The 26,730-nt window shown below is 42.2% G+C and overlaps 2 protein-coding genes across 2 annotated transcripts; one reads left to right on the top strand and one right to left on the bottom strand.

The window, feature by feature from the left end:
- Positions 1–5: 5 nt before the first annotated feature.
- On the bottom strand, positions 6–3,844 carry LOC115762194 (cilia- and flagella-associated protein 57). The gene is made up of 4 exons (XM_030704316.1): positions 3,477–3,844; positions 2,491–3,416; positions 2,263–2,432; positions 6–2,195 (listed from the first exon to the last, which is right to left on the bottom strand). The coding sequence occupies exons 1-4, from the start codon at positions 3,737–3,739 to the stop codon at positions 30–32; spliced, it is 3,525 nt and encodes a 1,174-aa protein (XP_030560176.1). The 5' UTR covers positions 3,740–3,844; the 3' UTR covers positions 6–29.
- Positions 3,845–10,628: 6,784 nt separating this feature from the next.
- Positions 10,629–26,667, top strand: LOC115762303. The gene is made up of 8 exons (XM_030704470.1): positions 10,629–10,805; positions 11,321–11,462; positions 20,607–20,749; positions 20,821–20,957; positions 21,082–21,276; positions 22,636–23,442; positions 24,281–24,478; positions 24,531–26,667. Exons 1-8 carry the CDS (start codon positions 10,760–10,762, stop codon positions 25,131–25,133), a joined length of 2,271 nt encoding a protein of 756 aa, XP_030560330.1. The 5' UTR covers positions 10,629–10,759; the 3' UTR covers positions 25,134–26,667.
- The last annotated feature ends 63 nt before the right edge of the window (positions 26,668–26,730 follow it).

Below are 26,730 nucleotides of genomic sequence, written 5' to 3'. Positions count from 1 at the left end.
GCACATCGCATTTCCATTGACTCCAGCATTTACATTAGACTCTCCAGTGTTCTGTTAGACTTTCTGGCAGATTTCCTGCCAGATCTGCGCACATCCTCACGGACGCGTGAGCGCAGGCTTTTGTTCTCATCGCGCAGACTTTCGATCTCCTCCAGCAGCACCACATTTTCCTGGAACAGTTTATCGTATTTCTTCTGGACGCTCTTGTCTTCCGCTACGGACTTGTAGCGCGCCAGCACAGTCTCGATTTGTTTGCGCTGGCGCAAGAACTCATCGCGCACCTCGGCATCGAGTGTGACGAAACGCTTGAGCTCATCATCGTTGGCATGCTTTTGGAACAGCTCCTTGACCGCCTTCTTGAGGCCATCGGCGGTGCCCACCTCGCCGGCCACATAAAAGATGTCCGTGCAAATGGCATTGAGGCATTCGCGAGCGGCCTTCGCGCGATGTCGCTCGGTGCGCAGCTCGGTCACATTGCTGAGATACTTGTCGCGCATCTCCTTGAGCTGTAGCTCCAGCTGTATGTTGTTCTGATTGAGACCCTCCAGTTCGTGCTCCATTTCGATAATATGTTTGCGCTTGTCGTTGATCTGGAACTCGCGGGGCTCTATCTGTGCCTTCAGCTCGGCTATTTTGTGATTAAGCACCTGCTTGTATTTGTCCAGTTCCTGGTTCTTGTGCAGCAGCTCCTGTATGCGCTTCTCCTTGGCACCGATGGCATAGTCGCGATCCGAGATGTCCTTCTGCAGATCCTCGACATTGCGCAGCTGCTTCTGCATTTTCATTTGCGACTTGAAATGCTCCTCCTTGAGTGTTTCCACCTCCTCTAGCAGATTGTCGATCTCCCGGCACTGGGATTCGTATTTCTTTTGGAGCACACCGGCCTTGCCGCGCCACATCTGCGTCTCGTTGCGCTCCGTGGTCAGCTTGTTCTCGTATTCGGTTTGCGTGGCAACCATGTTGCGATCGTTTTCCGCCTCCACTTCCTGGCAGTATTTGATGAACTCGTCCTTCTTGTCCTGCATCTCCTTCATGAGCTCACGTATGAGATCCTTGCGTTCGTCCAACTGCTTCTTGTAGTCATTTTCCAGCGCTTCTATCGTGTCCTGCAGCGTGCCCGTCGAATTCTTCAGCTTATCCTCGTAGCTCTCGCGCAGCTCCAGCATGTTCTCGCGCAGATTGGTGAACTTCTGATATTCGATGAGCATGCGCTCGGAATATTGACTGGCCAGTATGTCCATTTGGGAGCGATGATCCTGCTTCATATCGTTGATCTGGAACGTAATCAGATTCATTTCCTCCGTGTGCTTGGACACAATCTCATTGTTGAGCTCCTTGAGCTCCTCCAGAGCGCTGCAATAGCTGCGATGCACCTCCTGCAGCTGCTGGCCATCGAATATCTCATTCTGGCTCAGCTGATACTGGAATTCCTCGGCTTGCTGCTTCAGACGCAGCTCCAGATTGGTTATCTGCTCCACTTTATCGCTCAGCTGGGTGCGTGGTATGAGCACCTCCTGGCTCTTCATCAGATCCTGATCGATGGGTGCCACCTTCTCCTCAATGTTCTCCATTGTCCAAATGGCAACGGTGCCACGTTTGGAGATCGCCACCAGCATCGTTCCTTCGTACGTGAAACGCAGCTTATTGATGGGTCCATCGAAAAACCGGAAGTTGGTAAAGGTGCCGCCGCCGGCTTCCAAGAACGGCAGCTGCATATTGAACAGCCCGCCCTCGTGATCCGCAATGAACATGATCAGATCGGAGCGTGCCAGGCATAGATCCGAGACGGCACCCTTGTTGCGCGACGGCACTGTTATCTCGCGCTGCAGCGTCGAGTCCTGGAACTCGCGTATGGTGCCGTGATTGGTGCCCGCAAATATGGTCATCGGCTCGTTAAAGCTGACGCAGACGGTCACATATTCGGTGCCCTTTTGCACGATCTCCTGGAGGCGTGCGCCAGTCTCAATGTCCCACTGATAAATGGCGCCCTCCGCTCCGCCGGATATCAAATACTTGTCCGTGCGCGTCCAGGCGACGGAGAGAACGGTGCCATTGTGTCCCTTCAAGTGTATGACCAACTCCAGATTATACACAGATGTCACTGCTATATTGTTGTCATAGGCAGCCGCCATCAGGTGGCCAAAGTTCGAGTATCGCACATCGTTGCAGTGCGGAAAGTTGTACGTCTTGACAATCTACGGGTGGGTGGTGGAGGAGAAGGGAATCAATCAAAAGATGGAGGATTGTATATAAAATACTTGCGTTCAGCTCATCCATAAAGATCTGCGTGATGCGCAGCTGATCGGAGAAGCCAATGGCCGCCATGAGGCCCGTGGAATTCAGCTCCACAATGTTGACATCCACCTGAAACTTGCGCACCAGCTCCACCTTGGCCGTCTCATAGTTCCAGATGCGTATGGTCTGATCTCGTGCTGCAAAATAAGGCGCACTTAAAGACAGGTAAAAGCTGTGGATCCAAATCTCACACACAAGCTGTCATAATGATGGGTTTCCAGGCGCAGACGGACAGAGCGACCACCTCGCCGATGTGGATGAGCACGCCCAGCGGCTCGAACTTGAGCTGTTTGGTCTTCAAGGTCTCCGGCACAATTAGTATGCCCACATAGATCTGGGCATGGGCGCAGGTCACAATCACCGTTTCCTGCTTGTGATCGATGGCCAGATTTGTGATCTGATAGAGGGGCTCCGCATATATCGAGATGGGCACCGTCAGCACGGTCTTGCGCTCAAACTTGAACTTGGACACGCGCTCGAAGACGAACACCTTGTTGAAAATGATGTAAGCGAAGCCTCTGGCAAAGGCGGTCATGCAGAGCACACGCCAATTGGCCAGGACCAATGGCTGTATTGCCGAGTAGCGTTGTTCCTGGGCCTCCCGATCCTTGTCGAACATCTCCTGGTCGATCATTAGGTCAACCGTTTCGGCAACGCTGGCCTTCTGGCTAAGCTTCTGCTCACCGTTCTCCACCAATATCAGCTGGTCATGATCGGTGCCCATCATGAGCAGATCCATCGATAGAAAGGCCATCGAAGTGACACGATAGTTGATCTTCAAGTTGTTGCTAATGGTAAATCCACGCTCCGATTTGCTCAACAGCAGCAGGTTGCGATCCCCGGCCACGGCCAGGAAGCCGCAATCGTTGGGATTGCCGGCAATGCACTCGGCGCCGCCATGGGAGCCCGGCAGAGTGGCCCGACCCTCGATCACTGTGCTCGTCTTGTCCAGCACCAGCATGAAGACCATCTCGTTGGGCGGTCTGGTCACCAGCGCAATGGCACGCGAGTCATTGGTAAAGATCATTTGCTGCACCTGCGCATTGCGATGGTTGCCAGGCAGCTCCAGATGGCGACGTTTCTTCAGCGTGGACAGCTCATAGATGGATATATAGCGACCGCTGTGGTTGGCACAAAATAAGCATTAAACTAACTTTCCCAGCGCTGGCTCTTCCACTTACTTCCTCGCGTGCAGCTCCAGCACGGCCAACAATTTGCGATGCGAGCTGAGTGCAATGATTTCCGGCGTGGTGTCCTCCGGAAAGCGTAGAAAACGCTGCTTATTGGTCACATAATCGTGAAAGGCGAGCACACCCTCCACCGGATAGATGACCTCCTTGGTCAGATTAAAGTTAATGTTGCCAACGACATCCGTACGCAGGCCATAGATAAGCTTCGGCCGTATGGATACCGAATTAACAATGGACGGACGTTTTTCATCCATTTCCCGTGTGTTGCTTAGAAAAAATATATTTATAAATCGGAATTGGCTGTGGTAAATATTTATGCAATTTTTTTTTGTGTGTATATCTTAAGCTCGCGAGTAAAAATTCAAATAATTTCGATCAAACAACGGAAGGAATTGTTAAGGCAGCCCTGACAGCAAATTCCATGGCATCCCGGGGCCTGGGAAATCCAACAGCATGTTGTTTTTTTTTGTTTTTGGCGCGTAAAGCTCTCCGTAATCAAACAGCGGCAAAAGCGCATGAATAAATAATTAAACGCCTTCAAGTATGCTTTTAATTTCATAGGACGCACTCGAGGCACCAAAACTACAACAACAACATTCTAAGGGTCGAAACACCCCCGCACATTGGTCGCACTTGAACTCGAATAATGCGCTTAAAATGCCCAAAGTCGGTCTCTTCAGTCAATCAGTCATCCAATCAGACAGTGAGTCAGCCCGCTGGCAGTTAATAACACACACACACACACACACACTGCCACCGCCCAACCCCCCCGTTCAGCAGCAACCGCGACCTAACACAACGCAAAGCTTTCAGCAAGCCAAAAGAGCGCGCATGTAAGAGTAAGAGCAAAAGCTCTGCTGGCCGAACACGGCAAGAAATTGTTGTAAACATAACGGCAACATAAGCAACACACTTGCTGTCAACTATCTTTGTCTGCCTGCCGCATTTCGTGCAGTGCTCGCTGTGCAGCCCTCGCAGTCACAATTGCGCTCTCTTGCTTGCATGCGTAAAGAGTGCGCAACAGAGTGTTCCCATTGAAGCGAAGGCGCGTTCAGTTGTAGTTTACGCGTCGGCCGCAGCACAACGCATTCAAGCAGGCGGAAAAAAAATAAACCGTTGTGTGCTCAAAGCAAAGTGTACGAAATAGGCAAAGACAGACATCAGCAAAGCGCAGTTCAGTGTGCTGCCTGGCCAGTGCTGTTTAGTATTGTGTTATCAGTGGCGGCAGCGACAGACCCAATTGTAGCGTTGACAGGTGGAGAGCAGGTGGCGGCAGAGCCGGTGGCAAAAAGCCACAAAGACCAAAGTAAATTATACACTTAAAAGCAACAATACAAATACAAATACAAATACGTGTGTATAAATATATATTTTGTTAAGCGCTGGTCTCCTATATACACATAATTTGGAGTGTGGAGTGTGTGTGTGTGTGTTTGTGAACTGCCTACCTTTCCTGTCTCTGTGTGTGTTTGTTTGCTGTTCGCGCCTCTCAATTAACGCCCCGGACCGAGCACGAAGCTTCAGCCAGGTAAGTGGCCAACGTTGTAATTGTTGTTGTAGTTGTTGTAGCTGTTTTTGCGCTGAACTGCATGTTAAGCCAATAAAGGGCATTAAAATTAAAAAACGGTAAATGTAACGAAACAAAGCAAAACTTAACGAAACGAACGCGCGCTAATGGACTTTGTTGTTTTTCACTTTCATGCATTAAAATCAAAAAACGGAAGCAGCTGCAACAACAACAACAAAAACAAAGAGAATAAGAGAAACAACTAAAAGAGATGAACGGCGTCTTTCGCAATTAAAAACTCATTTTAATGCCCTATTTATACACATGTTCAATGCAAATTACAAGTTAATGCCAGAGCGTGGGTGTATGCGTATTTGTTTGTGTACAAATATAAATCTTATAAATCTTTTTCATCTTGGGCCATTAGTGAAACGCGCCAAAATAACACGAATCCCGTTGTTATAAACAAAATAGCTGCCAATGTATACACATCGATACCCACACACAACAAATTTAGCTACGGTTCAATGCAAATTCAAAATCGACTGGCAAAGCATGGCAATGGCCGCGCAAATAATTTTCTTTTTCTTCTCAATTTACAAATCAACTCGCCGCTTGTCGCAGCCGTCGCCGCAGTCGCCGCAGCCGCAGTGTTGCGTGCGTTGCGGCTGCTGTTCTGTTGCTTGCTGCACAATGTGGAAATGTTGAAATGTGGCAATTTATTTATACAATTTATGTTATTTTTGGCCTCAAGCAGCGGCGAAGTAAATTGCACGCATTGAAATCAGTTCACACTACACACATACAAAAATGCTCTATGTACGCGCCGTGCAGCTAAGAACCTATGACAACACGAATGTATATGTATGAAAATATGTGTGTGTGTGTGTGTGTGTACACACTGGCAGGCGACACACTTTTGAAATTCCAAAGGGAACGGCAGGGGAGTGGAATCCGCTGGCAGCGAGCAGCAGCAGCCAGCAATGAACGGGACCTACTACAAAAACAACAACATGGCGCATAGTTGCCGTTAGGGAATTGTTCAGGGTTGGGAAACTAACAAATTTTCAGCAGCAGCTCAGCTTAAAGTGCATGGCCAAGGCACACACACACACACACACACACACACAAACACAATACATAACAAAGACAAACACACGCACACAGCCAAAGCGCGCTTTTGGGCGCTGAATTTGAGGCAAGTGCTTTTGTTTTTACGAGCAGCCCAGCAAATAATAGCATTTTTTTGTGTGTGTTTGTGTGTGTGTCTGTGCGTGTGCTCTCTACACCAGTTTACAACAATGCACAGCACAAAAGGCGAGGTTAATGTCGAAAGATAAGCAACAAGAAAGATTAAGACAATTGCAAAAAGCGTCGCAAATTAAATTTAATTCTCTTAACTAACATAAAAGCTACAATTAATGCAACAGAGCATGCCGCTTACATATGCATATCATTTGCATTAATTCAGCTTGGGCAGCTTTCAAGCAGTCAAGGACAGTTAATATGCTCGGCATGCTCTTAAATTTGCCCGCAGCGCAGACAGCTTAAGCCCTAAATCTTGTCATTAATTGAGGTTTTAAGTTAGCGAAAGTTCAGCCGTTTCTCTCAGTGAGCGCACACACACACACACATACACACAGACACGCAGAGCGGGAATTGTCTGGGGTCCGCAATTTGATGTTAACACAGCTGATTGATTTATTGTCTGTTCACTGGCTACCGCAAACACCAGCAAAAACGTAAACACAACGAAGAAAAAGAAACGCACACCATAAACATATACAACAATAACAAATATAACACAAACACCAAGTTGATCAGGAAAATGCCAAAAGTCTTCAATAAGCCAAAGTCGCAACGTGTGCAATAAAAACAAAAAACGAGAATAACAAACGGGCACACTCTCAAGCATACACACACACACACACAAACTCGATGTCGTACTCAGTCAAATAGACATGCAAGTGAAAGGGCTGCCGTATATATGTATGTGTGTGAGAAGCTTGCGCTTGTGTGCGTGCATGTATTGTCGCCATAATTAACAGTTGCGACGACGACGACAACGACGACGACGACGTCAGCGGCGACAGCGCGTACTAGCCGCCATTTTAATTTTACGATAACTGCTTTCACCTACTTGTTTTCACCCATTGTGTGCGGAGTGCATGTGGCACCACACACAAACACACACACACGCAAACACACACAAACACACCCACACCAAGAGCAGAAAATAGTCTCGCAGTGCGTCACCAGCGTCATAGAGTTGGAAATATTTCCACGGCACGTCACCAGCAAGCATCACAGTTCTTTTTATACCGTGTTTTTTAGGTTTAAAAAAAAGAAAGGGTATCATGAAGTTGTGCAAATGCATCTGACAGGCAGAAGCATGCATCATTGCAACTGGAGAGTACATATATATTTTATTCACATATCTTTTTTGATGCCTTTCTCTTCCCTGGTGGAAAACGGAAAAGTTCACATTTTTGGGGAATACCCTTGACTTTTGCTGCACACACACACGTAATACATATGCCCTAGAAATCAAATAACAGTAAAATAATAAAAACAGAATTAACTCATGAGTAAAGTTTCCATCGTGTGGCTCTGGTAAAAGAAATGCGCTGCGTATGAGTTTGTTTGGATATATATTTAGATATATATATATATATTTTCTTTTTGTTGTGTCTAGAGAATCTTCTAGTCGCGCGTCCTCGACTTAAATACTCATGGCTTTTTATATTTTGGCTTGTCAAAAGAAATTTACTTTGAATATTAACATGCAAATAGCAAGTACAAAGTGTGCGCTCACTTAAATTAAGCATTCCGTTGAGTTCTGTAACATGCCAACGCGTTTGGGTACCAAATTTAATAATCATTCCACAACTGGTGAACATAATTTATGGACATCGTTGTGATGGACAGTGACATCACACTGATAAGTTATTTGTGCCCGAATTGGAATGACTGCATTATAATAGGCATACAAAATTCCGAAATTCTGTCTACCCTGTCAAATCATTTAGTTAAGCGCAATTTACCAAAGTAAACTAATTTGCAATTGCATCAATTAACTTTGCCCTTTCGAGCGATACGTCCGCGGGCTTTAAACGTTGTGTGACAGTTTAATGATGCCACGTACAGGTAAGTACACACATAAACACACACAGACACACACACACACACACTGGCAGGCATATAGTCCGTCATTACATACGTGCGCCCGTAAATCCCTGGACACCACGTGCAGAGCTCATGCCACGAGATTCAATCAAAGTGAGACGTTATATCCTACCGCACTTAAGCTACTTAACCAACTTAAATGTATCAATATTCAATGTGACCTGATTTTTCCATCCCCATCCACTGCCGATTCACCTACATGAATTATTTCAATACGGTTTCTGTTGGGAATGTTTCTTTTGTGTGTGGACTTAGAACTTTATAAACTGGCTTAGCCAGCATATACATTAAATGCCGCTTAGCTCTGTGTTCGCAATGCCATTCATTTTATTTGTTAGCAGATAATTAAAATGCTTCGTCAAGCAGTTAACTATGTTTGCGCTTAAACTGTTTGAGAATTCGAAATGAACTGCTTTAATTAGCGTCAAGTTGTAGTCAACACGGCTATATTATTCTCAATGTAAGCAGCATAGAGGTTGATTCCTGGACCCTTTTCTCGTTTCGTCTAACAGATGTCTTTATAAACAAATTATGAAATATAAATTCCTGGGCAGTTCTTATTTATTAACTTAAAGTCTTTCAGTATTTGTTTATTAAAAGTTGTAGAACAATCGCGTATCCATATGTTTATACATATGTAATGGGCACTCGCAAACTGTTATTGAAGCGTTCGAAAATATGTGTGTTTACTTAACAATGAAAGCCATGGACAGACAAGGATTCTAAAAATGTTCGAGGGGCTGGGCACAGAACACAAAAGTCTGTAAATATCAATGAATACTATTCGGAGCATTCACGTATGGTCGAATGCTATGCTAATGCTATTGCGTGTTAATGCAAGCATTTCGAATTCAACGTGAAATGAATATGAAATGAAATGATGTATTGGGAAAGCACATTAGATAGGTGTGCGTGCGTGTGTGTGTGTGTGTGTGTGTGTGCACAACTGCGTGTTACGCGTGGCGTATACGCAATGCGGGCCTGAAAGTATGCAGCACTTTTGTTTGGTCTCAATTTCCGTAATGAAAATGAAAGTAAAGCTTGTCAGATATATATAGACATAAATGTACAGTAAAGCAACTTTTGGGGAAAATTATATATTATATTCATTCAAATTGTTCACGTGCTGGTTAAAGATTTGAGTTAAAGAAGCAATTTGAGTCTGGGGAAAGTGTTCGTTAGTTGGAGCTTTCACTGTACTTTTGTAGTTGTTATCCTTTTCGGTGTGCTAATTATAATGTATGTAAATGAAAAACAATTTGACTAATACGTTTGGCATTACGTTTACTGCGACGCCCATTAATAAACCAAAAACTTTGATTTATTGCAGTCGCAAACAACAAAAAACAGCCGCAACAACAACAACAACGGGAACACACTAAAAGCAACAGCAATAATTAACGACAAAGCGCCCGAAACGGACGCAAAATAAACACAAAATTTAATAAGAGAAAAAAAAAACTAAAGAAAACGCAAAGCAAAGGAAAAGCGCAACAAGAAGCGCAAATTGCTGCTGCTGCTGTTTAAATGCTTTGGCAATTAAGCCAAAAATTGTTAACAAAATGCGCAATGCATAAAATTAAACAACAACAACAACTAGCAGCAACAACAAGAGCTGAACTTTGTACGCGCAGGACGGCGACGACAGGTGGCAGTTGGGCGGCCCGCAGCGCCGTCGCCGTCTCATTGAATTAATTTCAACGAATAGGCCGAAACGGCACGTAGTTTGCCGGCTGGAAAACAAACGGAAAATTGTAAAACGATTAGCTGAAAAACCATAAGTAAATGTAAACAGCCAGCCAAAAGTATTTCCACAGCCGAAATCAACGACTGTCAACTTTCGATTGGCGTTTGTCGCGTTTCTCGCTTTTTATTGATTTTATATAAAAAAAAAAATAAAAAACAACAACAAATGGCATTGAACAGCGGCAAAAGAAATAAACAAAAAACAAAAAAGCAAACGCAATGTGAATAATTTTACTCAATTGTAGCACGAAACAGAAGAACAATATATATATATATATATATATATCTGATGATTCAAGACAACGCACACACACAGACACAGCGCCACACACAAGAAGCCCATAAAAGTGTGCTATAAAAACGCATAAATTCAAACAAACAAACAACGTAAAAAGCCAACTAAAGTTCAAGTTAAAGTTGAAACAAAACCAAAAATAATAGAGAAAAACACAAAAAATTAGCCGCAGCTGAAAACAAGAAACAAACAAACAAAGAAGAAGAAGAACAACAACAACAGTTACAATTACAATTACAATGCCTAATTGGCCAGGACAATAGCGTAAAGCGAAGCAACGAATAGGCAACAACTGGAAGCAGCAAAACGACAAAAAGCAAGACTGATTTTTATGTTTTTAGTTAGCTTTTTATTCAAACAAACCTAAAAACTGAAAACTACTCAAAATAGAACTAGAATAAACCCACAACGAATGCGAGATACGAAGCGGAAACCTTAGGAAATTCGCCATTTTCCAAGACAACGGCAACAACAACAATATTATCAACGCCCATCATCAGCAGCAACTGAAATTGAAACTATTGAAGCAATTGCAGCGCAATGTTTGTGTTCATTGCCGTCCTGTTGGTCAATACCTGTCTGGCTGGTGAGTGTACACTTGAAGAAAATGCATATAGCTAGTACTTTTTGTGCTTAAATCAAGTAAAAATTGGCTTAAAATCGTATTGAGTTTAATCTGAGATCGATTGTTTGTAAGCCTGGTTCATATTTTCTTCTCTTAAACAAAATTATTTTCTTTTCATTATATATTGTGTATTTTATTAAGTGAGTACTTTTGAGTATGTCTAATTTTTGCGATGCGTACTATGAGTATCTATGCCCCAGACAAACGCGTATGTTCTATTCATTCGTTAGTTCATGTTTTCTTCTTTTAAACAACATTACTATAGATATTATGCCTAAATTCCAGAACAGTTTCATCTTAAATCAAGAAGTTTAGTACGCTTCTTGAATGAGTACTTTTGAGTATGACTAATTTTTGCTATGCGTACTATGAGTATCTAAGTTCCAGACAAACGCATATGTTATTCAAAGCTTATCTGTACGTAGCTCTGTCTGCCATTTAGCTATTTCTATATCTATAATTGTACTCTTTTATAGGTACCATACCAGCTACGCCGGAAAATATAACCGTAACATTTCTAACGCCCACCGCAGTGCGTGTCTCGTGGCAAACGCAGATTGATCTGAAGGCGCATCCAATTGAGAAATACATTGTGACCTATAAGCCCACAGATGACAGGTAGGTACCTCTGGCATTACACAAATTAATTATACCCACAAACAGATGCACACAGACACACACTCAAACACAAATACAACAGCCCCTTTTTTAGCAGTTCAAAGAGTTGCTGCAATTATGCAAAAAGGCGTCGCCGGCTTTACAATATTTTATGCAATTGACAGGCTCAAAGTTTGTGTCTGTGTGTGTACTTTGTGTGTGTTTGTCTGTGTGTGTTCGTGTGTGGGTGTGCGTGCTACGGCCCTGAGCTAAATAACGACTCGAGTTAAGGGCTCGTGCTGGAGGGAGGGTTCAGGCCACAACCGCAAATACAAAGTTAAAGCCAAAATGACCGCGTCTAAAGGCAAAGTCCAAAAAGAAAAACAAAAGCCGCGTGTACTTGAAGTTTTCCCAGTTATTGTACACTGAGCGAAAATTTCAATGAACCTCCAAAATATCGTAAATACTGAAACAAATGAAATGTTTGGAAGAAGAGAGCAGTTATTGTAAACGCGCCACGAGCAAGGCCGGGCTATAATCGCTATTATTGACATAGGTCGAAATTTCAAAACCCCATAACTCGGTCAAAACTCTACCGCTTTCCAAAAGGTTTGTCTTTTTGTGCATGGTTTGACCTCTAGATCAATTGTGCATCTAAATCTGGCAACATGATTTTTGGTCGAAATTCATGTGAAAATGGAACCCTCAAATATCGCATATAGACATAGGTGGAAATTTCCCAACCCCATAACTCGGTCAAAACTCTACCGATTTCCAAAAGGTTTGTCTTTTTGTGCATGGTTTGACCTCTAGATCAATTGTGCATTTAAATCTGGCAACATGATTTTTGGTCGAAATTCATGTAAAAATGGTACCCTAAAATATCTCATATAGACATATTTCATATAGACATAGGTCGAAATTTCCCAACCCCATAACTCGGTCAAAACTCTACCGATTTCCAAAAGGTTTGTCTTTTTGTGCATGGTTTGACCTCTAGATCAATTGTGCATTTAAATCTGGCAACATGACTTTTGGTCGAAATTCATGTGAAAATGGTACCTTAAAATATCTCATATAGACATATTTCATACAGACATACGTCGAAATTTCCCAACCCCATAACTCGGTCAAAACTCTACCGATTTCCAAAAGGTTTGTCTTTTTGTGCATGGTTTGACCTCTAGATCAATTGTGCATCTAAATCTGGCAACATGATTTTTGGTCGAAATTCATGTAAAAATGGTACCCAAAAATATCTAATATAGACATATTTCATATAGACATAGGTCGAAATTTCCCAACCCCATAACTCGGTCAAAACTCTACCGATTTCCAAAAGGTTTGTCTTTTTGTGCATGGTTTGACCTCTAGATCAATTGTGCATCTAAATCTGGCAACATGATTTTTGGTCGAAATTCATGTGAAAATGGAACCCTCAAATATCGCATATAGACATAGGTCGAAATTTCCCAACCCCATAACTCGGTCAAAACTGTACCGATTTCCAAAAGGTTTGTCTTTTTGTGCATGGTTTGACCTCTAGATCAATTGTGCATTTAAATCTGGCAACATGATTTTTGGTCGAAATTCATGTAAAAATGGTACCCAAAAATATCTAATATAGACATATTTCATATAGACATAGGTCGAAATTTCCCAACCCCATAACTCGGTCAAAACTGTACCGATTTCCAAAAGGTTTGTCTTTTTGTGCATGGTTTGACCTCTAGATCAATTGTGCATCTAAATCTGGCAACATGATTTTTGGTCGAAATTCATGTGAAAATGGAACCCTCAAATATCGCATATAGACATAGGTCGAAATTTCCCAACCCCATAACTCGGTCAAAACTGTACAGATTTCCAAAAGGTTTGTCTTTTTGTGCATGGTTTGACCTCTAGATCAATTGTGCATTTAAATCTAGCAACATGATTTTTGGTCGAAATTCATGTGAAAATGGAACCCTCAAATATCGCATATAGACATAGGTCGAAATTTCCCAACCCCATAACTCGGTCAAAACTCTACCGATTTCCAAAAGGTTTGTCTTTTTGTGCATGGTTTGACCTCTAGATCAATTGTGCATCTAAATCTGGCAACATGATTTTTGGTCGAAATTCATGTGAAAATGGAACCCTCAAATATCGCATATAGACATAGGTCGAAATTTCCCAACCCCATAACTCGGTCAAAACTGTACAGATTTCCAAAAGGTTTGTCTTTTTGTGCATGGTTTGACCTCTAGATCAATTGTGCATTTAAATCTAGCAACATGATTTTTGGTCGAAATTCATGTAAAAATGGTACCCTAAAATATCTCATATAGACATATTTCATATAGACATAGGTCGAAATTTCCCAACCCCATAGCTCGGTCAAAACTCTACCGATTTCCAAAAGGTTTGGCCTTTTGTGCATGGTTTGACCTCTAGATCAACTGTGCATTTAAATCTGGCAACATGATTTTTGGTCGAAATTCATGTAAAAATGGTACCCTAAAATATCTCATATAAACATATTGCATATAGACATAGGTCGAAATTTCCCAACCCCATAACTCGGTCAAAACTCTACCGATTTCCAAAAGGTTTGTCTTTTTGTGCATGGTTTGACCTCTAGATCAATTGTGCATCTAAATCTGGCAACATGATTTTTGGTCGAAATTCATGTGAAAATGGAACCCTCAAATATCGCATATAGACATAGGTCGAAATTTCCCAACCCCATAACTCGGTCAAAACTGTACCGATTTCCAAAAGGTTTGTCTTTTTGTGCATGGTTTGACCTCTAGATCAATTGTGCATTTAAATCTGGCAACATGATTTTTGGTCGAAATTCATTTAAAAATGGTACCCAAAAATATCTAATATAGACATATTTCATATAGACATAGGTCGAAATTTCCCAACCCCATAACTCGGTCAAAACTCTACCGATTTCCAAAAGGTTTGTCTTTTTGTGCATGGTTTGACCTCTAGATCAATTGTGCATCTAAATCTGGCAACATGATTTTTGGTCGAAATTCATGTGAAAATGGAACCCTCAAATATCGCATATAGACATAGGTCGAAATTTCCCAACCCCATAACTCGGTCAAAACTCTACCGATTTCCAAAAGGTTTGTCTTTTTGTGCATGGTTTGACCTCTAGATCAATTGTGCATCTAAATCTGGCAACATGATTTTTGGTCGAAATTCATGTGAAAATGGAACCCTCAAATATCGCATATAGACATAGGTCGAAATTTCCCAACCCCATAACTCGGTCAAAACTCTACCGATTTCCAAAAGGTCTGTCTTTTTGTGCATGGTTTGACCTCTAGATCAATTGTGCATCTAAATCTGGCAACATGATTTTTGGTCGAAATTCATGTAAAAATGGTACCCTAAAATATCTCATATAGACATATTTTATACAGACATAGGTCGAAATTTCCCAACCCCATAACTCGGTCAAAACTGTACCGATTTCCAAAAGGTTTGTCTCTTTGTGCATGGTTTGACCTCTAGATCAATTGTGCATTTAAATCTGGCAACATGATTTTTGGTCGAAATTCATGTAAAAATGGTACCCTAAAATATCTCATATAGACATATTTTATACAGACATAGGTCGAAATTTCCCAACCCCATAACTCGGTCAAAACTCTACCGATTTCCAAAAGGTTTGTCTTTTTGTGCATGGTTTGACCTCTAGATCAATTGTGCATTTAAATCTGGCAACATGATTTTTGGTCGAAATTCATGTAAAAATGGTACCCAAAAATATCTAATATAGACATATTTCATATAGACATAGGTCGAAATTTCCCAACCCCATAACTCGGTCAAAACTCTACCGATTTCCAAAAGGTTTGTCTTTTTGTGCATGGTTTGACCTCTAGATCAATTGTGAATTTAAATCTGGCAACATGATTTTTGGTCGAAATTCATGTAAAAATGGTACCCTAAAATATTCCATATAGACATAGGCGGTAATTTCCCACCCCCCTTAACGCGCTTAAAACTCACCCGATTCTCACGATGTTTGGCATATTCTTCATGGTTTGGCCTATAAATTAGTTTGACATCTTAATATTACATTGTTCCGGGCTAAAAATTTATGTGGAAATAGTACCTTTAAATATCTAATATAGACATAGGCCAGCTTTCATTTCCAAAAAGTAGCTAAAAATGACTAAATTGTCTAAAATTGGCCAATAAAACACTTTTATTGTCAACTGTCAAGTAAGAGATACTGCTAAGGCATTCATTCAATTTTCGCTCAGTGTATTGCACTGCAGGCACTCGGCGAGAAAGCGTATAAACGGCTGCATAGCAGCAGGAAGGTAGCGGGAAAATGCGAGGAAAGTGCGAGGCAGAACAAAACATACTTGTAATTGTAATATTTTCTGTTCTAGCCGCCAACTGCGGCTGCTCTACATTGCGACTCCCTCTTTCTCTCTCTCTCCCTCTCTCTTTACTACCATCTCCTGTCTCGCTTGCACAGCGATTTCTCTCGTCTAAAAAGAAAAGTAGAAAAAAAAGAATATCTAATTCAAGTGGCGTTGCATATTTCGAGTAGAAGTCGAACTGCGACCAGGAAGGACTCTGCTAACGACTACAAACTAAGGACTTCCGCTTGCGCTCGAGACAAGGCGGGAAAGTGGAACGGGTGATGGGTGACGGGGGGCCGGGACACGTCAAATGTTGGAAGGACATTGGAATGCCGTGTAATAAGTTAAGTGCTTGGCTTTTGTGACTTTTTTGACTGCGGCTGCAATGCCGTTAGGCAGGCTGTTGCTGTTGTCCTGCCCTGCCTCCTTTTGCCTTAGCTGTTGTTGTTGTTGTTCAAGGTGTTTTCAATTTAATAGCTGTGTGTGCGTGTGTGTGTGTGTGTGTATTTGGCTGCATGCGCGTGTTGTCTTTTAATGCCCAACATTGTTGTTATTGTTTCATAAAGTTCACGCCTATATCAAAATTTTATTACGTTCATTTCATTGTTTTTTTTTTCGTTATTGTTTCTCATACAATTCTCATGGACATTCATTTATAAGTTGGTTTGTTTTTTTTAATTTTTGTGTTTTTCTTTACTATCGATTTTTAGTACTCATTAGATGGGGCATTCAGGGGGGCTGTGCAGAGGGGGTGTATATCTTCCAGCCGTTTTTCGAGTAAAATTGTGCTGATGAATAATGTATGATTAGTACATAGACACGTTGACGATGACTCGACTCGACGCTGAATGGGTCTATAACCTGGTAGTAGTCCCTCCCCCAATGGGACTAGCCCCCCACATAACAAACACACACAAATACATTTAAATATATATGTGTATACACGCCCTTGTGCTAGACGCGTAGACAGAAATTACATATCTTTAGTTGCATGCCTTTCTAGTGGACTTTACACAATAAATAAATATGTATATAACATATATGTACACTGAGAGAAAAACGAGGCTCTTAAGACTAGTATAAACGCAGTTCCTCTGGCAAGCAAGTATGAATCAGCATGGATTAAATAGAAAATACAGTCAAATAGTCAAAAATATCAGCACTTTCTAATTTATATGTATATGCTAGAATATGTACACTCGATTTTCTGCGAGTGTACATATGCACATGTGTGCCTGAACTGTCGCCTGTCGCCTGGCAAAGGCTTTGGGGTTCAATTTGTCAAATGCCATCAATAACAATAATAATTAATAACAATTACTGACAATTCCGCTGCATAGATTGGGTATTTTCCAATCAATACTGAAATATGGTCACATTATAATAAACCTTATGAAATATATGCAGTTGAAATATCAAAGAATTTGCTGTCAGCATTAGCTGCAGAGCATTTATTTAGCATATTTCGAGCATTTGCCACTGACAGCTCCTAATTACAATCGTTACGAAAAGGCCAAGAGTCAAGGCCCCGCTAAGTGTGCTACACAATTTGCACTTCCGTTTCTTTCGTTTCCACTTTTCACTTGTTCGCTTGATTCTTTTCAATCGTTTAATTGGTTTGGATATTATCATGCATATAATTTTGGTGGCAAGCAAATTTTGCATTTTGAAAATAAGCAGCGAGCACAGGTGGTAATTTTCCCGTCTGCTGCACAACAGGACGTATACTTAATCAACTTTTTTGATTGTATTTTGCGCTTAAACGACGCAAACTTTTATAAACTTATTCAGTTAGTTTGGCATTTAGAAACAGATTAAGTCAGGGCGCGGCCACGCTTGGAGCCATTTAAAGATTTAAGACAGTTCTTGTTTTTATACCCTGAAGGTATAAAAGGTATAAGGGTATATTGTATTTGTGCAAAATCCAAATGTATGTAACAGGCAGAAGGAAGCATCTCCGACCCCATAAAGTATATACATTCTTGATCAGCATCAATAGCCGAGTCGATCTAGCCATGTCCGTCTGTCTGTCTGTCCTTCCGTCCGTCCGTATGTATGAACGCAAGGATCTCAGAACCTATAAGAGCTAGAAACTTGAAATTTTAGATGTAGGTGTTCCTAGTTAACGCGCAGATCGAGTTTGTTTCCGATAATCGATAACTTACTCCGTTTCCAAGCAATCGATAAAAATCGATATCGATATCCTGTTTTTTGGGCAATTTTGGTAAATAATAAGAGCTAGAGTCTAAAATAGAATATATATATGCATTTGATGTTGGAAGAAGAGGGTCCAGGGTATCCCCTAGTCGGGAGCTCCCGACTAGAACCTCTTACTTGTTTATTATTATCCCGAGCCAAAGGTGGATTCGAACCTGCGCCCTGCATGTGCTGCGTAGCCCTGTCTTTGGCTTAAGATCTTGTGGTCAATCTAAAGTCATTTATGTAAGCTGCTTAAAACCAGTTTTGAGCAAATCGAAACAGATTAAAATTTAGTTGAATATGCGCCCCAGAGGGCAATAAAGTTTTAGCCTGATTGCACAGAAAAAATACTATATGCAACCACAACCTTTCATGTGGGTGTATTTGTGTTAACCCAGTTGTCGCAAAATTTTTGAAAATATGAGAACAGCGCAGCTTATGTTAAAAACAAAAGCAAACAACATAAAACCCAAAACCCGCACAATGTACATCATGCGTTATTAAAAATGCCAAGCAAAATGGTTTCCACTAGCTGCACACATGTTTGTGTCTGTGTGAGTGTGTGTGTGTGTGTGTGTGTACACACATATGGCATATGTATGTACATAGCTTGCATTTTCAATTTGGAGTTTGAGTAATGGACACAGTTTTTGAAAGGGGCCAATTGTAAGCGAAGCTGATTGTTTATTCAACGGCGCCGGAAATCCATTGGCCTGGAACTTGAACAAAAACAACTACAAAAACTAAACGAAAGGAAAAAGGCTAAAACCAATTTGGTAAGGGAAGGTAGCAAAAAATCAAACAGGATATTTGGAACAATTTGAGACCATATGAAAATTCAATTCCCCAGCGCTGAATTCATCTGCATTGCTAATGCGAGACGCTAAACCAGAAAACCGTCGAACGGTTTTGGTGTGCGTGCAAATTGCGGTTAGCGTTGGATTCGAACCATTGACCTCTCTCTCCATCTCTCTTTCTAACTCGCAACTCTCGACATTTGGTGTTAACTTTCAGAAGCCAAAAACTTTCGACATTCTCACACATATGTTGCGTTATTTGGCTGCATAAAGTTGGCATAAAACGGTCCCGAAAACAATTTTGTGGCACTTAAGTCATGCATGGGGCATATCAGCTATATAAAAGCATACAGCATGCATCTCTATTCAATTTGATAGCCAGCAGGGGAATTTACAGGGTAGTGTCACGTACAAACAGACAAGTGTGGCTCGTTTTGGCAAAAAGTTTACTGCATACATTTATGGAAATTAAAGGCAACATCTGGTAATGTGAGTCAACGTGTTTATGGAAGAAACCTAGAAGCAGATTATTAAGTCGAATCCTGGTGGGCTCTAGAGATTGGTGGAGGCGCAGAAACAGGATAATAAATCATGTACGGCACGCTTTAATTAAAGCGTGTTTAGTTTAATTCTAAAACGACTAAAGTAATTATTGAGCAGCTTCGACTTAAGGCGTAGTTAAAATTAGAATGCCATAAATATTATTCAGCCAGAAGGCCATGTCGAGCTTTAAAAACTTTGTCTAACTTAATTTTTAATTCCTATAAATTAAATCCCAACTTATAGTGCTTGTATATAATTATATTAATTTCCTGCTCGGACTGTTAACAAGTTTCAGGCACAGAACAACCTTCAAATATGGTAAATACATATAATTATTGAAAGAATATATCAATAATAATTAAACCAAAGAACTTTTAAAGATCAACGCATGGGAAGTTTAAAAGAAAGGGTAATAAAAAGCTGGGCTGTTCAATAATAAAAGAATGTGAATTCGACTTTAAAACCAAAACAATTTCTCTGAGCCAAGCTCCGAAAAACGTGTTTCAATTGTTGAATTATATGTTTAGTTTTCGTTATATTGAATAAATAATATTTACGAGGGTATTTGCTAGTCGTTTGTAGTTTAATTATTTACACACTTGCCGCTAGTTTTTTTTTTGTCTCTCTCTTTGTTTTTGTTATGGCTGCAGGCAACAAAGGGCGATTCCATTGGGGCCCATTGCGACGTCCTGTGTATGTATGTGTGTGTGTGTGTGTGTGTGTGAGTGCATGAATGTAACTGTAACTGTATGTTATGCATGAATAATGAATCATTTGTCAGGCTGTTGTAACACTGTAACAGGAGACATCGCACTAAAGGCCACAAGTCTAGGCAGCCTGGCCTGGCCACGCACTTGTTAGCTCTCACACATACACACGCACACACACAGATATATACATATATGTATATATGTATTTGGAGGCGTAATACGAGCTCAATTGCGGGAAAATCTAGGACATGTTTGGCTAACTGCCTGGCAAAGTGACAAAGTGAAATATTGGGCCCATGCTGTAATTACGAGCCACGGACCTGGCCTCATATTTCACGTCTCCACGCAGCTAACCATTTATTGTAGTTTGCGCAATTAGCTGCACACTCATACACACACACACACACACACACACACACACACACACACACACACACACACACACACACACACACACACACCAAACACACACACACACACATCTTGTCACACTTAGTTGCCGTTCGAGAGTGGTAATTGAATTAATTTAAGTTACAGGGTTGTACAGGACGTTGCCGGCAACAGCGAGGCCATTGTCCTGGACCGTCTGCTGCCCAGCACACAGTATTCCCTATCTGTCACAGCCATTTGGATGGGCAAAAAATATCGCAGTCGCGGCCAGATTAAATTTCGCACTCTCGGTAAGTCCACAGCCGTGTGCTTAATATATGTCATTTTGCCTTATGTAATCCGTGCTTTCCACCTTCCGTAGATCTGCCCAAGAACACATCACAGCAGGACTTTCCGCCGGGCATCTATGGCCGCAATGGCTCTGGCAATGGCAGTGACGATGTTACCTCCACGGCCACCAATACGCTGACGCACAGAACCGCGCGGGAGCTGCCAACGGTTAGTTCGCATCTGAAAATCTATATAGAAGTGCATACATAATTTCAATCTATTAGACATTCATAACGTTCATGCCTTATACCTTTTAGTCCTATATATTAATTATCTCTCCTTCCTCTTCCAGATACGTGGCGTAGAGATTGGCATTGTGCTCATCGTCCTGATGGTTTGGGCGGGCGCCATTGCGCTGTTCTTCAATCGCTGGGGCAAGATCCGTATGCTGCTGCCCTATCAGCCGGACTACAAGCACGAGCAGCTCAAGGTGCCCGGCACGGGCGTGTGCAGCGCCAGCGGCTGCAATGGCCAGCACTCGCATCAGGTAGGGATTGTGCCCCAATCGGTGCGGGATAATCGAGACTTTCTTAATGGGGGGCTTGTTGGGGTTAAGCAGAGCAACTCGCTGGGCTGAGGGATTTTTATTGAATTGAACTTTAACCATTGTTTCATTTCTGTTACGCTTTATTTATAGAACCTACACCCCGATTTCTTTGTCAAGGTATTCAAAATATTTCATTTCTCAATTACTTACTGTTTTTTTTTTTTTTTTTTTTTTGCATTTCATTAGCTTTTTGCAATAAGTCAAGTAAATACGATTTGAACTTTAATGAAAAATATTGCACTATTTTCTTCAACCAGTGCACACAGCCCGCCCCGCAGCCCCCGCTTTATCCAAAGCCATTTCTATCTCTTTAAAAACTATGTTTTGAAATATTCAAATGCTTCAGCTGGGCATTAATTTAATTTCTATAACAATTCGAAATGTTTAAATGGGGCTCTTCGGAGCATTTCTGTATATATTTGTCTGTTTCGGAGCTATGTCAGATATTAATTTGATATCAAGCGGGATAATTTAAATTTTCTGTAGCATACTTTGGTGATAACTGAATTACGTCGGGTTCAGATAAGTTTCCGTATGCATTATATGAAGTAAATAATTTTGGGCTACGTAAGATTCTTTTAAAGCTTTAACTTCTCCTACTTCTTAACTATAATTTGCTAAAGAACCAAGCTTTTTAAGTAGTATTCTTTGATTTAGCTTTGCCTCATTTTGTAGAACTTCAACATATACTCTATGAAAAGGCGACGCTCTCTAGAAGTTTTTTGTAGAGTACTTTGGCTTCGGTGCGCACCGAAGATATTTTTTTATATACTTCTTCTTCTTAGAAACGTGCATCAACTCTCTCCAAACCAATTTCCATATACATATAGTCACATTTAGAACTGCACCCAGGCGGTTGACCTAACCAGTTCCATTGATCCATTTGTATATGTTTGATGGTTTCGAGCATTGAAACGCATAAAAAAAAAACCATATTCAAAACAATCCCCATCTGCATTTCCTATACATATTTCGTAATTAGTTTAGCTTTTGTTGAGCTTTGTTGAGGTGTCGAGCTTTCAATGAATATCACTGACAAATGTTCCTTAATTCCACCCAAAAAAAATCGCTGTCGCCTGCTCTTGCTCTCGCCCGCTGCCGCTCTCTCTCTCTCTCTCTCTCTTTTCCTTTCTCTCTCTCTCTCTCTCTCTTTCTCCTGTTTATCGCTGCACTCAGTGCTTGCCCCGCTGCGAGGGCTGCGGCATCTTTGATCGCTGCTTTCAGTATCCGCGCCGGGAGCTGGAGCGCGATTGCGGCTGCCAGTTTGCGCTGCTCCACAAGGCGGACGTGGAGAGCTAGCAACCAGTGCATCGTGAACCGGTCACGCCCACAATGGCCGTTAGCCATAGCCATGGCACGCCCACCAATACCTATGTGCGCGGACCCAGCGTCGACAATCAGTCCATTGTGGGCGCCCATGTGCTGGATAATGTGGATAGCATAGATAGTGCTGTGCCCGATAGGGATGCGGATGATGTGCATGCAGATACGGATGCCAGAGATAACGGCTACCCGCCAGCCGAGGATGAGCAGCTGCTGCAACGAGATCCGGCACCGCAGCGCCTGCTGCCCCTCTCGGTCAACAGTCATGCCAAGCAGCGTCGGTTTGCGCAACAGCGCAGCATACTCAAGAACTCGCAGGAGCGCACCTTTGTCGAGGAGAACGAGGTGCTCGAGGCCAAGAAGCAATTGATATTGCGCCGACGGCGCCTCTTCAGCCACTATCGGCAATACGATCAGTGGCGACGGCGACAGTTCAGCTATGATCCCAGTTACTTTCGCCCGCCTCCGTTGCCGTCTAGACCGTTGGCATATGCTGATTATGGCACAGCTGCCGTCGGCAATGCCGGTGTCGGCATCAACATTGGCGGTGCGCCAATCGGATCTGGAGTCGGCAGCTCCACATCTGCTGCGGCCAATGTTGGACGCCGGCGTCGACAGTACCGGCGCCAGTATTCGTGCGCCGATCGCAGCCGGGATGGATCGCGCGAGAGTCGCGGCTCGTCCACGCTGCAGCTGCAGAAATATCACAGCATGGTCGCCAGCGATACCATACACACCGAATCGTCCATGCTCAATCACAGCAACTACAGTGAACCGGCCAGCGTAAGTGCTTTTCGAAACGCCAACCGAAAAACGAAAAACGAGAAACGAAAACCGAATCGAACGTTCGCTCGTCAATTTGTGCGTTCGTTCGTTCATTCGTTCATTCTTTCGTTAAGTTCGTTCGTTTCGCTCGCTTATCGATTCCGATAATTGCACCAAACGCCATGCACTTCGTGTTGTTGAACATTGGGCACGTTAATCGTTAATCGTTTATCGTTAAACCGTATACCGTTTGATCGCCCGCCGTTTGCAGCGTTGAAAAGTATTTTAGAGCACCAAACAAAAATACGCACCTGAACACCTTTACACCTTGTACAGTTAGAGAGTCAATTCTAGACTCGCGCTTCACAAAAGCACAGCCAGAACACAGCCGAGCAAACCAAAGAACACCAAATTCAAATTCACACTCAGTTCACGTATCGCTTTTGTAGTTGTTTGTGCAGGTTGCTTTACGCTTTTCGCTTGCCGTTGTTGTTGTTGTTGTTAATCGCCTGAAGAGGACATTTACTTGCATAGAGCTTAGTAAATCGTTGCGGCAACATTAAAGCCCTTAACTCCTGTTCTTCGATATAGAAATTGTGTGTGTATGCGTGTGTGTTTGTGTGTAATGTCTGACATTTCTTCCACCTCTCTTTGGGTCTCTTTCCTTATCTGTTATTTCTCTTCTCTCTTTCTCTATTTCAATATTGCATTGAGAATACAGTTCGACAGCAGTGAATGTGGCGGCACCTTTGCTCACCCACCGTTGCACTGCAATAGCCGCGTAAGGAAATCATCGCAAAGACTCCCAGATGTTGACTCATTATTCAATGCCTTACTAATGATCTCTATTTTGCAGCACATCCACATGCTCGCGGAGGAGCGTTCCACATCGATCTCGGAACGCTGCACGCGCAGCCGCATCAATTCGGCCATATTCGTCTCGTCGGAGGGTCGCGGATTCGATTCCATTGAGTTCCTGCGGCGCCATGGCTCACAGAGTGTGCTCTGTCGCAAGGCCAAGAGTGCCGAGAATATTACCGACAATGGACGCAGGGTAAGTACTTGATCTACCGCACATGAGCACAGAATAAATATTTGGCTTGCAGAAGAGTCTGCGTCCGTGGCGCACAGATGATGACTCCGTCCAGCAGCAGCAGCAAAACTCTTCCCAGGACATTGAAATGAAGGAGTGCGGCGGCAACGCCGGCGAGCTGCTAACGCTACCCGTGCTCCACGACGCCAAGCAACCGAAAACAGCTGTGACTAGTTTGCTGGCGCGTGCCTCTGCTATTACCACGGCCAATGTCATAGTAGGCAGCATTTCACTAGAGGCACCACCGCCGTATATGCAAGACGATGACACCAACTCTATATCAGCGTTGATCCACAGCGATGCCTCGGCCATTGTGCACGACTCACAGGATTCTGCAGAAACAGTCGAGGAACTGGTGCATGTGCCGCTGCTGGCCAGTGCAACGGCCACCACCTCCATTTCTGGCGCCTCCACGCCCAGCATCGCCATAGAGGCCAAGCCGCGTGTGCTAGTGCATCAGCGCTCATCGACGGCCTCCTCATCGCCGCACAGTAGCCCCAAAAATCTGAGTCTCGGCCTCAAGATAATCAAACCCAAGATCGGTGCCGTGCCAATGGTTTCCGTGTCGGGACCATCGCCTCCTATTGAGAAGCCGCCGCTGGCAGAATGCTTGTAACAGATGGCAGCCGAAACATTTATCTAAGCGCGCTCACTCAAGGCAACTGGATACCCAGTCCCAGTCACAGAAGAAGCACCAGACACACTCACACACACAAACGTACCCAAAGTAAACACACACACACACACACACGACGCCCAATCCTTGACTCAGATGGAAAGGTAGTTAGAAGTATGCCAGCTGCTCAAATAAGTGTTTCGGTAAAGCTGGGGAGGATTAACACGCCTCTTCAGGCAGTAGAAGTAGATGTAGATGTAAGAGTAGATATAGGGCATAGGGCGTAGGTGTAGTTATTGTACCAAAACAAAATAGAGGGCATCGACATATTGCAAGAAAGCTTTGTATATTCAACAATGACTGAAGTATACACATGTGAACATTAAAAAAAAACTATAGACGATGTTTATACGGCGTTATATACACACACACAACTGATAAATCAGCTTTAACGACAAACAAGTAAACTATCAGGCTTTAATATTATGATGAATTTCTGGTTTAACCCTAGACATAGGCAGACTAACAACCTCTTGATGAAGTTATATACTCCTAATTGTTCATCCTATACCGATATATACCTATAATATATACACACATATTAATAGTTATAGCCAAACCTAGGGCACTCTACACATGTTTATATACATATATACACCTCTATGAGTATATATTTTCACAGACAGCCTATACACGTATACCCTAAAGGTAGTTGAAATACCCACTAAATAGCTTGTAGGCACAAATATTGAACCTAGTCGAAAATGTTACTTACCTACTTACTAGCTAACATATCAAATACCCACGACCAAAAACGAAACGTTGAAACTGTAAACTAGTCTATAAATTTAAATTCCTATAATGATATTGTAATTATTGTCAAGTAAGAAAGTGCCCAGGATGAGTTCGAAGTGTTTTTAAAACTACTTGTACTTGTACGTTTATGTATAGATGTCATTTTAAACGAAATATACTTCTTTATAGCTGTAGATATAGATATAGATAAATATAGGTGTATTTACGAACTCATAATGTATCCTTTTAGTGTCTAAGCATGCATTTTCAAACAGTTTCACTTGATGTACCTACCATACATATATGTTAGTTATATCGATTATAGAACTGATGGCAGCGCAGAAACCATTTGCTCTCTCTTCTCTAGTTAGTTCTTTACCCTATAGTTATGTTACTTAAATTCTCTGAGCAATACTTGCTTGAATAATCCCCTACTAATAATACCATTTAACTTAAACTATACACTATGTTTCAACAATTCTTATGTATATACACACGCACTCTACTTAATAAGCTCTTTTAAACCCACTATGAATACAACACGAACTCCATGCGCAACTATGATGAAACATTTCAAAACTGGATTATCGAATGGAACACGAAATGTTGTTATTAAGGAATTGTCAATTTATGGTCCAAAGCTACAATAAAAAACATGAAACAAATACCATTTGAATGGGTAAGAATTAAGCTTAACTAAGTTATAGTTGGTCTACGTTCAATTCGCGATTAAATAAAAAATATATGGATGTGTATTTTTTGAAATCAAATAAACGAATTACTTAATTAAAATGTGATTTTT

The sequence above is a fragment of the Drosophila novamexicana genome, unplaced genomic scaffold (assembly GCF_003285875.2).
Source record: "Drosophila novamexicana strain 15010-1031.04,08,12 unplaced genomic scaffold, DnovRS2.1 tig00000564-arrow-pilon, whole genome shotgun sequence".
NCBI classification, from domain to species: domain Eukaryota; kingdom Metazoa; phylum Arthropoda; class Insecta; order Diptera; family Drosophilidae; genus Drosophila; species Drosophila novamexicana.
Note: the sequence above shows the minus strand (reverse complement) of the source record. Positions and strands in the feature narration are given on the sequence as shown.